Genomic DNA, 13261 nt, shown 5'->3' on the forward strand with positions numbered 1-13261 from the left:
AATAATATGAATAGTTTTGGCTTCTGAAATTATTGTTATTATTGTTCAGTGTTGTTCAGATTTTTGTGAAGCGCGTATCAAAGCTTGTGTTGATGACGTATGTAGTGACGTTCAAAGCCTCGCAAGCCGGCCGTACCACCTGACTGAGTCAGGAAATATATAACTTAATATTACTATTACATATAAAGTAAGCCTTTTATAAAATATAATATTTTCTTACAAATAAGACTACGTATCACTAAATATAAAAACCCATTAAAACAAGTGTACATACATTCTTAATGAAACCAAATCTGACTTAATAAAATAAAACAGAAATGACTGGACGGTAGGACTATTTCTTGAAACAGCCGGAACCTTTTTCGTGCACTGTGTTTCCGGTCGGAGACATGAGGATGTAACCACGGCATACATGTTGTGTACACCAGGAAAACCCACGCTGAGAGAAGTTAGCAGCTTTCAGAAACGACACCATGAAGATCAAGAGACAGAAACAAGCAAAGAAAACCATCAGCTTCTACAAGTACAACTTCAGCTTCCGGGAACCGTTCCAGATCCTCTTTGACGGCACCTTCTGCCAGGCGGCCCTGAAGAACAAGATCCAGATCAAGGAGCAGATGCCCAAGTACCTGATGGGGGAAGTTCAGCTGTGCACCACCAAGTGAGTGCACCTACTTCAGGAAGCTCAATATTACTTATCCTTACACTTAAGTATTACATGTTAATTAGTACTTACTACCTATTATGACTCTTGCTGCTGTGATAAGGGATTATTTTATCTTATCCATTGACTCCAAATCAGATTTACTGGTGGTCGCTATGTGAAAGTCCTGTGATCTGAATACTCTGTGGTATATCCAACCTTAAATGTACTTCACTGACGTCCTCCAATCTAATGTCCTGTGTCTCTGTGTTTCAGCTGTGCATTGAAAGAACTGGAGACCCTGGGGAAGGAGCTGTACGGAGCCAAACTCATCCTGCAGAGGTATCAGGTCAGGAACTGTGCACATTTCAAGAGCCCAGTCCCTGCTTCAGAGTGTCTGCTGTCCATGCTGGGGGAGACCAACCCACACCACTACTTTGTAGCCACACAGGTGAATACTACACTAATACTATGAGACCCTACACACACTCAAACATCTTCCAGAGGAGGTCTTATACTTATATATTTGTTTATGTAAATATAAACGAATCCACTGCAATAAAATAATGAGCTGCGCTTCACTACCACGACTAACATGTGTAAACGTGACATCCTCTTACACAAGTCTGTTGTAATTTGTGTGTCGTCTCCAGGACCACACTCTGACCGCAGGCCTGAAGAAGATCTCGGGCTGTCCTCTGTTCTACATCATCTCCAACACCATCGTCCTGGACAAGCCCAGCCAGGTGTCTCTCGATCAGGTCCAGGCCGTCTCGCTGGGGGAGCTGGTGAGCCCGGCCCAGCAGCAGAGCATCCGCAGCCTGAAAGAGGAGCAGGGCATCGGCCAAGTGGACGGAGAGAGACGAGGGAAGAAGAGGAGGAGGAAACAGAGCCATCCTAACCCTCTGAGCTGCCTGAAGAAGAAGAAGAAAGGAGGGCCGACACCGCCCCGGAAAAAGACGGAGGAGGGGGAGAAGAAGAGAAACCGACAGAAGAAGCAGAAGACGGAGGAAGTGCCAGCTCCTGCAAAAACAAATACATAATGTGGCAGGAAGACAGACACTCAAGCCATTTTGTTTCCTACCAAAATAACATTTGAAGATGTTTAATATAAAACCAGAACATCTGCTCTGTTGTTCTGATGTCACCACATTGAACATGTTCATGTTTATAACACAAAATGCCATTTTAAAATCTCAGTATTTATTTTAATTTGAAAGGTTCTGCGACAGTTTCCAGGACTCAGACAGAAACATAACAATATTTTCAAGATCAGAGGATTTGTCTCTGGCTTTTATACAAAATATAAAAGCAGGTTTACAGGCACATAGTTCAAGATAGAAGCTGCACTCGGACATTACATGACGCACAGTTCACACGAGTGGATTTTAAAAACCATGCATTCAGCCGTCTTTTGCAGAAGCACGAGGAAGAAGTGTGACAACAATGACTTGTTGGTCTGCTTGTTATTACGCTGTGTGATTTGTTACTTCTGCTGGATTCAGTCTGTATCAAGAGTCCAAACAATGACCCACATTCTCAATTTGTCAATTCAGACCTCACTTGGTCATGTTTACCCTTTCCAAGTTGATTACTTAGTAGTTTTACTTATAGATTAAAAAACAAACTATTCATTCTCTATAACTATTGTATATTACAACATTGATTATTGAGCATGAGCATTGAATAGATTATCTACATCATGTCAAAGGTAACAGCTGAATTGTTTTCTTTATCAAGATAATACAACATTACTGTAGAGCTGCTTTCAGACAGGCACTGAACTCCAGATGTTTTCCTGACATTTTCCAGATGTGGAAACGCAAATCAGTTGCTGCCAGCCCCTGGTAAAATGTCTGAGTGGGCACATGAGAAAGTGTCAGGACATTATCTGGAGTTCACGTGAAAACGATATGTCACCCACTTGTAACTAAATGATTTTCCATTTATAAAAGGGACACTGGATTAAATGAGTTTGTGTCATTTCAAGAGTAAAAGAGCAAGACGGCAATAAAATGTAATTTCTGCAGGATTTCCACTCTGAGATGATTCCGCACAGAGCATGCACACGTGGCAGAACACTTGTTTACCTACAGGTTAAAAGTCTCTGATATTTATTTTACGCTGTGACCCAAATCTATACAAAATATGAATTATGTGTAGAATATATAATTATGTTTATAGTTATAGTTCCTTTAGAGGAAACCAGCATACTGAATGTATTGTAGGAGAATAGTGTACAACAACAGCACCTTAAAAGTTCTACTGTTTGTTTTTGTCTACTTTATTTTGTGTAGTTCAAGCAAACATCCTCTTATAAATCCTGCTTGTACAGATTTGGGACACAACTCTAGCAAGCAGTGAGTTTGTAAAGTGCTACGCTACAGTTGAATAATGATTCATTGCTGGTGGAGTTTGCAAACCACTATTTTAGTAACTGTTTAATTGTACTCCTGCAGAAACTGGATAAAGTGCATGCTCCTTTTGGGCTGATGTCTGCGTACGTGACAACACTGCAGATGAGAACTTCTTCATGCAGCAGTGGGAGATTTGAGTCTCTCAGTAACATGGTTGATTGAGTCATAAGAGCACCAACAAACATGTCATCTTCCACTGCAAACAAATCTTAAAATAGATTAGTTTGGTGCAACAAAACACCTAAAAAGCAACTCCAAACAATAGTGCTTAATAAGAATAAAACTTTTTGGAGTTGCAATTTTCTCTCAATGATCCAACCATATTATTCAGTCCTCTTTCCTCCCATCACTGCTGGACTTTAAAAAATTTCAGACCTAAATTTAAATAGATACATATACAGCACCAGTACACAAAGCAAAAAACACATATTTCCCAAAACAAAGTCAATAATCTCAATAAATAAATAAATAAAGCTTTTGTGAACTAAACGAACAAACCAAATGCTAAGGAGCGTTTTCTAGATGATGTGGAAGCGAGGTCCGGGTGTGGCGATGATGTCACTGTAAGGCTCCTCCTGCACCAGCTCCACCGCCTGCTGCTTCTTCAGAACCAGGAAGCTGTAGAACTTGGCTGCAGCCTGCTTCCTGTTGTTGTTGCAGCACATGTCCAGCAGGCTGATCGACTGGGTGCCCGTTTTGTCCATCACCCTCTGAGCCACAACCAGAGAGAGAGAGTCAGGGGAGGGAAGGCTCAGGCTTTTACATGTCGTCATTTACTAACTTTTTCCATCAGGACAATTCATTCTTCATCAAAGTATTTCTGTCTAGTCATTAAAAAGTTGTAGCAGCAGGATGTCACGTCATGTTCTGCTTCTTCTAATAAGGAATGAACACAAACAAACCTGGAGGCCATGGAGCATCTGCTGGGTTCTTTTGTTCCACCTCCTCTCCTCCTGGTCCTGGTCTCCCTGCGCCTCCTCCTCCTGACACATGGTTAAAAAACACATGTAAATAATCAAAAAGGAAACCTTCTGTTGAGTCCTGGATAAAATGAATGTCCATTTTCAGTTAATAAATGAAGATACTTCATGAAGAAACCCAAAAATTACAAACAAAAGTTTTGGTATATCTCTAACAGACCTCTTCATCAGAGTCGTCATCGTTCTTCTTCTTGTCAATGAGCAGGTCCAACTCTATCAGCTGGTTGATGCTCGTGGTGGTCTCCTCTGGGGGCAAGTCCACAATGGATGGAGTCTCCAGCTGCTGCTGCTGCTGCTGCTGTTGTTGTTGTTGCTCGTCCAAAGCTCCCATCTGGAGAAGAGAGTGCAAGAGGGATCAGAGATGGTGGAGGTTGTGTGGAGGATAGAACAGAGCAAAGAGAGAGCAGAGCAACAGATGAGATTTACTGGGAACCTGACATCACCTATGGGGTGAGATCAGTTGTGGACAGACACTTCTACTGAGGAGACATCTGTACTCACAGGCAGATCTGGCTCTGTGTCCTGGGATTTGCGTTTTATGCCTCGTTGGGAAGATGGTGGCGGCATCACTGACTCGTCCAGTGTGGTCCTGCTGCCCTCCACCGCTGCAGTCTGAAGCATGCTGGCCTCCTCCATGATGGTCTGGTCTGCAAGACAAACGGACAAGCAAGAGTCAAACTGACATTGACAGATTCTCATTTCTTTTGACATTTTATGAATTTCGATCCACAACAAAGATCAGAAAACAATCTAATACAGGAAGTGTAGTTATCTACAGTCTCCAGCAGCTTCTCACCCATGATGTCTCTCTGCTGGGGACCTGTGGTTTCCTCTCTGGGGACCTCTGGATTCTCCAGATCTTTGAGGAACTCATCCAGACTGTCTGCCTCTCCACCTTTCCTCCTCTTCCTCAGCTCATCAGGTACCAGGGGCGTCAGACACCTTGTGAACATCTGGACAGAGAAAAGAAGAAGCAGGAAGGTTATTCATTTCTGTAAGATCCTGTGACCGCCCTCCCTGAATAACTGAACATCTCTGTTTACCTTAAGCAGCCTCATGTTCCAGAGCGACTGAGCTGGCAGGGAGAAGAGCTTCTCCACGCCCCCGGTCTCCTTCCACATCATCAGCTTCTTGGTGGGAGGCGCCAGGTCCAGCGTGGTGACGATGTCTGAGTAGTCAGAGAGCTGTGCTCGGATGGTTTTACTGTCCAACTCCTTCACGCTGTCCACAATCAACTTCCTCTTACGCTTTGCCTTGGTCTCCTTCACTGCAGAGGCCACAAGGAGACGCAAGACATGAAATACACCAAACTTGAAAAATCACTTTTTGCCATTCAGAATTAATCAAGACACATTTTTAATTGACTTTTAATTGAAGCTCATAAATTCACATAATCATTTTCAACAAGTTCCCTTTTCCCCGCTGATTATTGAACTACAACCCATGTGATCGTCAGAATTAATGTTCCAGAGGTCCAGATCTTCTTCTTGGAAAGGAGGACAATCAAGTGGAACTGTATCTATTCATGATTTTAAAATTTAGACCGACATTTCAGTGTTGGTACCAGCATCATTACCTGTGATGTCAATGGGCTCCAGGGCGAAGGTTTCCTCCTCGTTGTGAACCAGCGCCGTCTGCTCCGTCTGGTCGGCCATGACCGGCAGGGGCTCAGTGGGGCCTGAGTCTGGACTGTCTGGAGCTCCCGCTAACAACACACAATCACAGTAACTCGACAAAAGGGACATACAGACAAATGTTCTATACTTTCAACAATTTGTTCAGGGTTCCGGTGCTGAGATCATTTGTTGAACTGACCCGAGAGGGCGTCAAAGTCATCGTCATCATCCCCGTGGTCCTGAGGCATCATCACACTTGCTGTGATGGCGGGGGGGTCGTCAAAGATGCCACCTCCGTCCTCATTGCTCAGAAGCTTGTCCACTAAACAGAGAAGATGAGTCATTTCATAGTTTGAGCCACTAGTCCGACGAGAAACTGTGTGGACTCTCACCCAGCATGCCCCCCTCACTGCTCTCCATGGGGTTGTCCCCGAAGTCGTCCTTGTAGTGGTCGTCGTACTCCAGGTGGTTGGACTTGTCCACTATCGGGTTGGCCACGCCCTCCGCCTCCAGCAGCAGGTTGGAGGCTGACGTCTCCATCATGTCCACCTCGAACGCACTCTCCTCCCGCATCAGCTCGCGGTCCTCCATCCCGAAGTCAGCTGCACAAGAGAACTGTCTGTTAGTGTTTTATCTGCTTAAGGCTAAAAAACTCAACATTTCAACTCAGTATTTTTCCCTGAAGCTTTCTGTGTAGTTTCTTATTCGTAATGTATTTGTAAAAGTAGAAAGCTGTAGCATTACATGGAGGCTCCTGATGTTTCAGACTAAATAAAAGCATAGATAAGAAGGCAGCTCACCAAAGTCGTTGTCCTGCAGCAGGTTGAGGTTGCCCACCTCCTCTCTCATGGTGATCTCCTCCACTCTGCTCTGGTTCAAGTTGAACTGCTGAGCCACGTCAATATCACTGAGGAAAACAACACAGAGTCAATGTAAATGAAAGCAAAATGGACATTTCTTCTGCAAAAGGATCAAATTGGCGTATACTTGGTCAGTGAACGGCCGATAGTATCTGTCGGGCTCTGACATTGAAGCTGAGCGGTTTTTCTACCTCGTGTTCTGAGCGAGACTGAGAGAGGACTCACTCGAGGTCCGGCAGTGGCTGGTCGAAGTCGTGGAACTCCTCAGGAAGAGTGATGGCGTTGTAGGCTGCTTCTCTGTTCTCCTCCGGCAGATCCACCACACCTGAACCAACACAGTCACAGCATGAGGCGGTTCTCAAGGGCCAGAGGAACCAGGATGAATATACACTTATTACAGATGAAGCTTTCACATTAATACAACTGGTGCATGTATTTTAAGGTAACAGTGACGTTAGTTCTCCTCTGACCTGGTCTGAAAGCCATCTTGATCTTGATGAAGGCCTCGTTACAGTCGGCCAGCAGGTACTTGGCCTTCCTGTGGTAGATCCTCACCACCCCCAGCAGCAGGTGCCCCGACGTCCGCAGAGCCATTTTCACCTGGGACAGAACCAACACAATTTTAAACCATAAAAATGACTTTAAAATAAATGTGCAATATTACTTTCAAAAGAGGGTGTCTGATGTTTGGGGCTAGATTTTAAAATGTGAGCATTGAGTCTGAAATACAAATCCCCACAATACACATTGACTCAAATACACACCTTTACTTTACAGGATGAATATTTGTCATGCAGGATTCACAAAATTCAAAACATCAACACATAATCTGCTTCGAAAGTGAAGGTGAGCAGGTGGCGACCATGAGGAGCTACCTTGGGTGAGATGATGCTCTCCACGCTGCTCTCCAGATTGCACTCGAACACGTGGGCTTTGGTCAGCTTCTTGTCCCAGTGGGCCGCCAGCCAGATCTTGGCGAGCGGCCCACGCTTGCTGAGGACGAAGTGGGCGTAGAACATTGTCTCAGCGCCTTCTCACCACGAGGGGAAAGGGGAAGGGGGGGGAGGCTGTCAGGCCTGGAGAGAGAGAAAGCAAAACATATCCGATAATTACATAATCGCCCCAAATTGACAATGAATAGAAAGATATCAAACTGAATCAAACTAAAGATGTTTACACACCAATTTCATATTTATTGTCTGGAAGTTGTTTTTTTAAGAATCATTATCATTGGCTGTTTATAACGAATCAAGAAAAAAGATATTTCGCAATATATATATATATATTTATCTTCAGTGTTTTATCTCTCTACGCTGAACTATTTGTTTTTCTGTCTTTTATGTTTTGATTCCATCTCTGATAAATCAAATAATGAAAGACACCTTCAGCCCCGGACCCCAGCTGGTCCTAGGAGCGCCCCTGGCTGAGATGCTCGTGCACATGTGCAGCTACACGGTTTACATGTGATGAACCAAACATGCCTGTTACATGCATGTGGAGGTGGAACCCCGGGACCTTCAGGTAGGAAACAACGCTGAACCTGAACCTGCTGCTTCATTAGAAACACATGTTACACATCATCACATAAACATGACGGATCCGCAGCGGAGCGGTTCATCATCTTTAATACATGTTGATGTTATTAAGCGGAAAATGACCGTGACGTGGATTTTAAACCGCATTAACAACTGCACGCGCGTCTTCATTTCATATAAATAATGACGTTAGCGTGTGATGATCACGTTAATACACATGTCATGATAAATCCATGTTTCACTTCCTCACCGTCACGTTTAAATATATATGACTCACCGGTGCAGCCGTTCTGTGTTTTGGTGGTTATTCCTGCACCTCCTCCCCCTCCTCTTCCTCCTCCTCCTCCTCCTCCTCCGACTCAAACAAACAAGATGGCGCCCTGTCTCCCTCCTGCTGCACAGAGTGGGAACCTCAGCAGGATGAGTGGTGCTGATGGGGGAGAGAGGACTCGTTACCTGAGATTTACACAGTGTCTCATCCACCTGTGTGCTGAAGAAGTACATCCTCACATATTCCCAGGAGAAGAGCTGCACTCATTAGGCAAGTTAAAGTGAAATGTACTTTATGATATAAAGTTTATGTGACAAAAGTAAAAGTGCAGAAGAGTTTCAGAGCCAGGTGTGGGGAAAAAAAGTTTTGCATTTCAAGGATAAGGTTAAAATGTTGAGCGAAAAGTTGTAATGTCAAATGGTTAGAATAAAGTTGAAATGTCAAGAAAAAGTCAAAAATGTCCAAAAGGTGACATTTCTAGAATGAGGTTGACAGAGAACGAGGTTTAAATGTCGAGAAAAGGTTCAAATGCCAAATAAAAAAAGTTGAAATGTCTAAGAAAAAGTTTGGAAATGGATGAATGACAAATGGATTTTAAAACGATAAACGACCCATATCCAGAACAAAACTCAAAATGTCGATAGAAAACTTCTTATTACAAACAAACAAAGTTGAAATAGATCAGAGCATAGTTACTTTATATTGCATATTAAGAATAAATTCAAATTATTAAAAAAAATGTGGAGAATAAAATTGAATTGTCGAGCAAAAGTCAAATATGTCTCCTATGAAACATAATCTTCAGAGCAGTAACTCTGGCTGTGTGATCAATGTAGTAGCTGCAGAATTAACTTTCCTGTTTAAAGTAGAAAATATATTTTTTCCAAAGTACTATACACAGTAAGCCGTGTGTTTTGTCAGAACAGCAGAGTCACATCTGGCCAGCAGCGATACGTGAACCTTGGTCCATGTGACTCAGATGGAGCTCAGCTGATGGAGGCCCGAGCGCTGCCGTCCCTCAGGCGGCGGGAGAACAGCTGCTTTAACCAAGAAGAGAAATAACAACTTAAAGCTGATTCTAAACATCTTAGTCTAGTCTTATTGTCTTTCTTCTTCTCTGTATCTTCAACCAAAGCAGATCATGTGCAGAAACTGTTAGAAAAATAAACAAGGAGCCTGAAGCACGTTAAACTTTGTGAGGCTGGAAACATAAAAAGTTTACAGACACAGTTTATTTTATTGATGCTCAAACTGCTCCGGCTTTTGTTGGATACAAATAAATTGGATGAATTGATGCTGGTCTGTTTAAAGGAGAAAAAAAGCAATGAAACATTTTTATTAAAATTAGTTTCCAACTGTGTTGTGAATTTTTTTAAAGTAAGTAAAAGCAAAAATAGATACACAATACACAAACACATTCCAGTTCTTCTTAGACCATTCCTGTGATGGTCTGTACGTAGCTGACAGAACCACCAGGGGGCAGCAAAGTTGTCTGAAATATATCAAACACGTGATCCTGTGGATAAGTGGAAGCTTTTTAGTGCAGAGAAAAATCACCTGACTGCGGTTGACTTAACTTTAAGACAATAAATATTTAATCACCACACTTTAAAAAACTCTGAGTTACTATCTGCATTATTTTCCATCCATGTAGTAACAATAATCTGATTTAAACAGTGGCGCTGAACCCTTCCAGCCCATTAATACAATTTATTTTTTAAGTTAGCATTAAACCCTTTTTCATTTTCATTGTGCCTCTTCAAATGGAAACAAAGACATCCTGTTATGCTCCAGGAGACTCGGAGAAGTACTAACAAAGTTTGGTGCAGGAGGCGCCCCCCCCCCCCTCAGCTATTTTACATCTTCCACATGAATGGAAAGCTGGAGGGCAGATTATTATAAAACAAATACAACTATGGTTGTGGTTTGTCTGAGGCTGTGTCTAGTTTCTTTACATCTTATTTATTGATTTGTTATGTTACCAGTAAATTGCTGTTTGACACTGTTCACTGTTTTACATTTTGCATTTCACTCTTTACTTCACTTTTTATATATTTTATCTTTTATATATTATATATGTTTATGTCTGAATAAATGTTACTTTGTATAAATATTAGAAAAAGTGATTAAATAAGAAGTAAATAGTGAGTAATTATATACTGTTTTTGTTTATTGCTTTTCTTATGTGTGTTGTATTTATTGTGTTTTTATGTTTCTATGTTCATTGTATGCACCAATTACCAGAACAAATTCCTGGTAGGTGTAAACCTACTTGGCAATAAATACTTTCTGATTCTGATTCTGATTCTGATTCTGATATCAAAACATGACCGTCATCTTTTTCTTCAAGATTTCATTTTTTTAAATATCATTATACATCACAGTGCTTAGTTGATACCAGAACTAAAAGAGGAATATCACAATTAGTAAAAAAAATAGTCAAACTAGGGCTTGACCTTTGACCTTTGGCCACCAAAATCCAATCAGTTCATTGTCACGTTACGTTATCACTGGTCGTGCTTCTTCCTTGACCTTCAGGTCCGACGGCTCCGCCCCCTCCAGCCTCTCCTCACGCTTCACAGACCTCTGCACAAATGGAGTCGTAGCTCAGGTCTTACGAGCTCTGACAACTGAGGCTGTCCAACACGCTCGTCCACCCGTCCTCACGCACTGCTGCAGGACAGACAGACACATTTATTTAACGGTCAAAGTGTGGAGCAGTGAGTGTTTTGATAAAGCGTTTAAAATCACGAGGTCTCTCTCTCTCTCTCTCTCTCTCTCTCTCTCTCTCTCTCTCTCTCTCTCTCTCTCTCTCTCTCTCTCCTTGTTTCCTACAACACAAGGAGCACAAAAGCAAATACTCCCTCAAAGTAAAGAATCATCTTGGGAAACAAGCTGTGTTGATGAAAGCGTGATGTCCCCCTCCCAGTGTGTCCTCTCACTCCTCTCAGCCAGACCCATAAGTCAGGTGGTAAATTAATACCCTACACCCCTGTTGCATCTCTGCACAGAAGTCAGAGGGAGGAGGAGAAAAGCCTGCTCATCTCTGCCAAAAAACCGTCCCACAAATCCCAGAGGGAGTAGATTTATCCCGGGCACAAAGCCCCCGGTTGTATTTCACTGTAGGACGGCCTTTTGTGTGTGTGAATCGGCTCACACTGCCGCTGTGTCTCCCTCCCTGCCCAACCTGTCCGTCTCCTAAGCTGACAAGCAGGTCTTACTTAGGGGACAAGCTCGGAGAAAAAGTCCACTGGGGGCTGTGATGGATTCTGTGTGCGCTGGTACATGCAGGGCGCGCACACAGGTTTTTACACATGGGCACTTTGTCCAAAATGAGAGCTCGCTCACCACACATTTCTCACACTGGAATTGTATGGGGGGGTGGAGGTAGGAGGGGCGGGGGGCTGGCTGAGGAAGAGAAAGAGAAGCAGGGGGAGAAGAAGGAGGGAGGGTGTGGAGGCGCTGCTTGGAGGGGTCTTTTCAGTGCCTTTTTTTTGGGAGGCAACAATAGTCTTTGTCCGAGATCTTCCACCATTCTTATTAGTGTTACGGGAAGGAGGAGGAGGTGGAGGAGGAGGAGGGGGGGTGGCAGGCAGGCGGAGGACGGTTTCTCCATAGTTACAATGACAAAACAAGTCAGTTCAACTCCAGGCAGGCGCAGGGATGACTGCAGCTGCTGAGCTGAGACACAGAAACTTGTGCTGCCGAGTCCTGTTCACACTGGGGAAGGAGGAGGAGGACCGGCACAGGGCAGATTCATAAGACAGAGAGGTGGTGAAAGGAAGAGAAGAGGAATCCTGTGTGGAAAGGTTGATGTGTGTCTTGGCTGGAAGCAACAAGTGACTTGCTTGCACCTTCGTACCCCTCTGAGCATGGACCGGGACAGTCACAGCGAGGACACCTTGTCCACCATGGTCCTGGAGAACATTAAAAACAAGCTGATTCATGCCTTCAGAGCGACAGGAGAGTCCCGAGAGGAGCCTCAGGACTCGGGATCCACTGTCAGACCGCTCAGCATCAGAAGCAGCCTCCAGGCCAACGAGGAGCTGAGGAGGGCGCAGATCGATGGAGCCATAACCTGGCTGAGGTCTGAACTGGTAAGCTGTGATTGCTGAGTTGATATTTGTTGCTTTTCTCTGTAGTTTGCAATAGTTGCCATGAATTTGATCCGCTCTCTGTCTCTGTGCTACTTTCTGCTGATTCAGTTCTTTCATTGTTGTCACGCAGCTGGAAATGCGCTCTCAGGACCTCCAGCTGGCTCAGACACTGCTCGGGCTCAACACGGAGATCCAAAGACTGAGGAGGGAGAGTTTCGTAGGTGTGGACGTAGAGGGGGAGGATCAGCAGTAGCCGGCCCCGGCAGACAGCCCCTTCTCTGGGGTGGAAAAGTGCTCTTACTGGAACCCATGGTGGACAAGATGCAGCCGGTAGTTCAAATGTAAAATATGAAATGAACATGTTTGTGATTATGGCTCTTTGAAATATAATGAGCCACGGTGTAAAATAGAGATCTTCAGCTAAAATAACCTGGATAGCGGAATAAGATGTTTAATTTAGATTATAATCTTTTGCACTTTTGCAGAGTTGTGCTGAAGGAACCTGTCTTGTTTCTTTGCAAGTCAGGAAACCAGAAGTTTTCGAAAGTAAAGATGGAATTAAGAAAAGTTTTTATGTTGGCATGTTTTGTAATTTTGCACAAAATCAACATCACAGTTTTTTTTAAATGTATTTTATTATGATGGCATACTGCTGCAGTACAGTACCTGTTTGAAATACTGCTACACGTTGAAGAACAGTTAATAAACACATTAACATCTCATTTCCATACAATTCTAACATCTACACTTCAAAGGTTCTTTCTGTACATCAGCATCAATATAACCACAGTTAACATTTACAGCTTCACAGTACAAACTCAACTCTAATAACCCTTTCTTAG

General features: G+C 43.4%; 3 protein-coding genes across 3 annotated transcripts; 2 read left to right on the forward strand and 1 right to left on the reverse strand.

Moving 5' to 3' along the window:
* The first annotated feature begins 357 nt into the window (after positions 1-357).
* utp23 (UTP23 small subunit processome component) lies at positions 358-2673 on the forward strand. Its single transcript, XM_053446095.1, has 3 exons — positions 358-661; positions 920-1094; positions 1297-2673. Exons 1-3 carry the CDS (start codon positions 474-476, stop codon positions 1684-1686), a joined length of 753 nt encoding a protein of 250 aa, XP_053302070.1. The 5' UTR covers positions 358-473; the 3' UTR covers positions 1687-2673.
* A 905-nt stretch (positions 2674-3578) lies between these two features.
* LOC128461243 (double-strand-break repair protein rad21 homolog A) lies at positions 3579-7535 on the reverse strand. Its single transcript, XM_053446075.1, has 13 exons — positions 7392-7535; positions 6987-7116; positions 6742-6841; positions 6457-6563; positions 6049-6258; positions 5856-5978; positions 5617-5745; positions 5084-5307; positions 4837-4993; positions 4542-4687; positions 4201-4338; positions 3963-4043; positions 3579-3770 (listed from the first exon to the last, which is right to left on the reverse strand). The coding sequence occupies exons 1-13, from the start codon at positions 7533-7535 to the stop codon at positions 3579-3581; spliced, it is 1881 nt and encodes a 626-aa protein (XP_053302050.1).
* A 4405-nt stretch (positions 7536-11940) lies between these two features.
* si:ch211-153f2.3 (uncharacterized) lies at positions 11941-12996 on the forward strand. The gene is made up of 2 exons (XM_053446112.1): positions 11941-12419; positions 12550-12996. The coding sequence occupies exons 1-2, from the start codon at positions 12195-12197 to the stop codon at positions 12670-12672; spliced, it is 348 nt and encodes a 115-aa protein (XP_053302087.1). The 5' UTR covers positions 11941-12194; the 3' UTR covers positions 12673-12996.
* The last annotated feature ends 265 nt before the right edge of the window (positions 12997-13261 follow it).

This window comes from Pleuronectes platessa, chromosome 18 (genome assembly GCF_947347685.1).
Source record: "Pleuronectes platessa chromosome 18, fPlePla1.1, whole genome shotgun sequence".
NCBI classification, from domain to species: Eukaryota; Metazoa; Chordata; class Actinopteri; order Pleuronectiformes; family Pleuronectidae; genus Pleuronectes; species Pleuronectes platessa.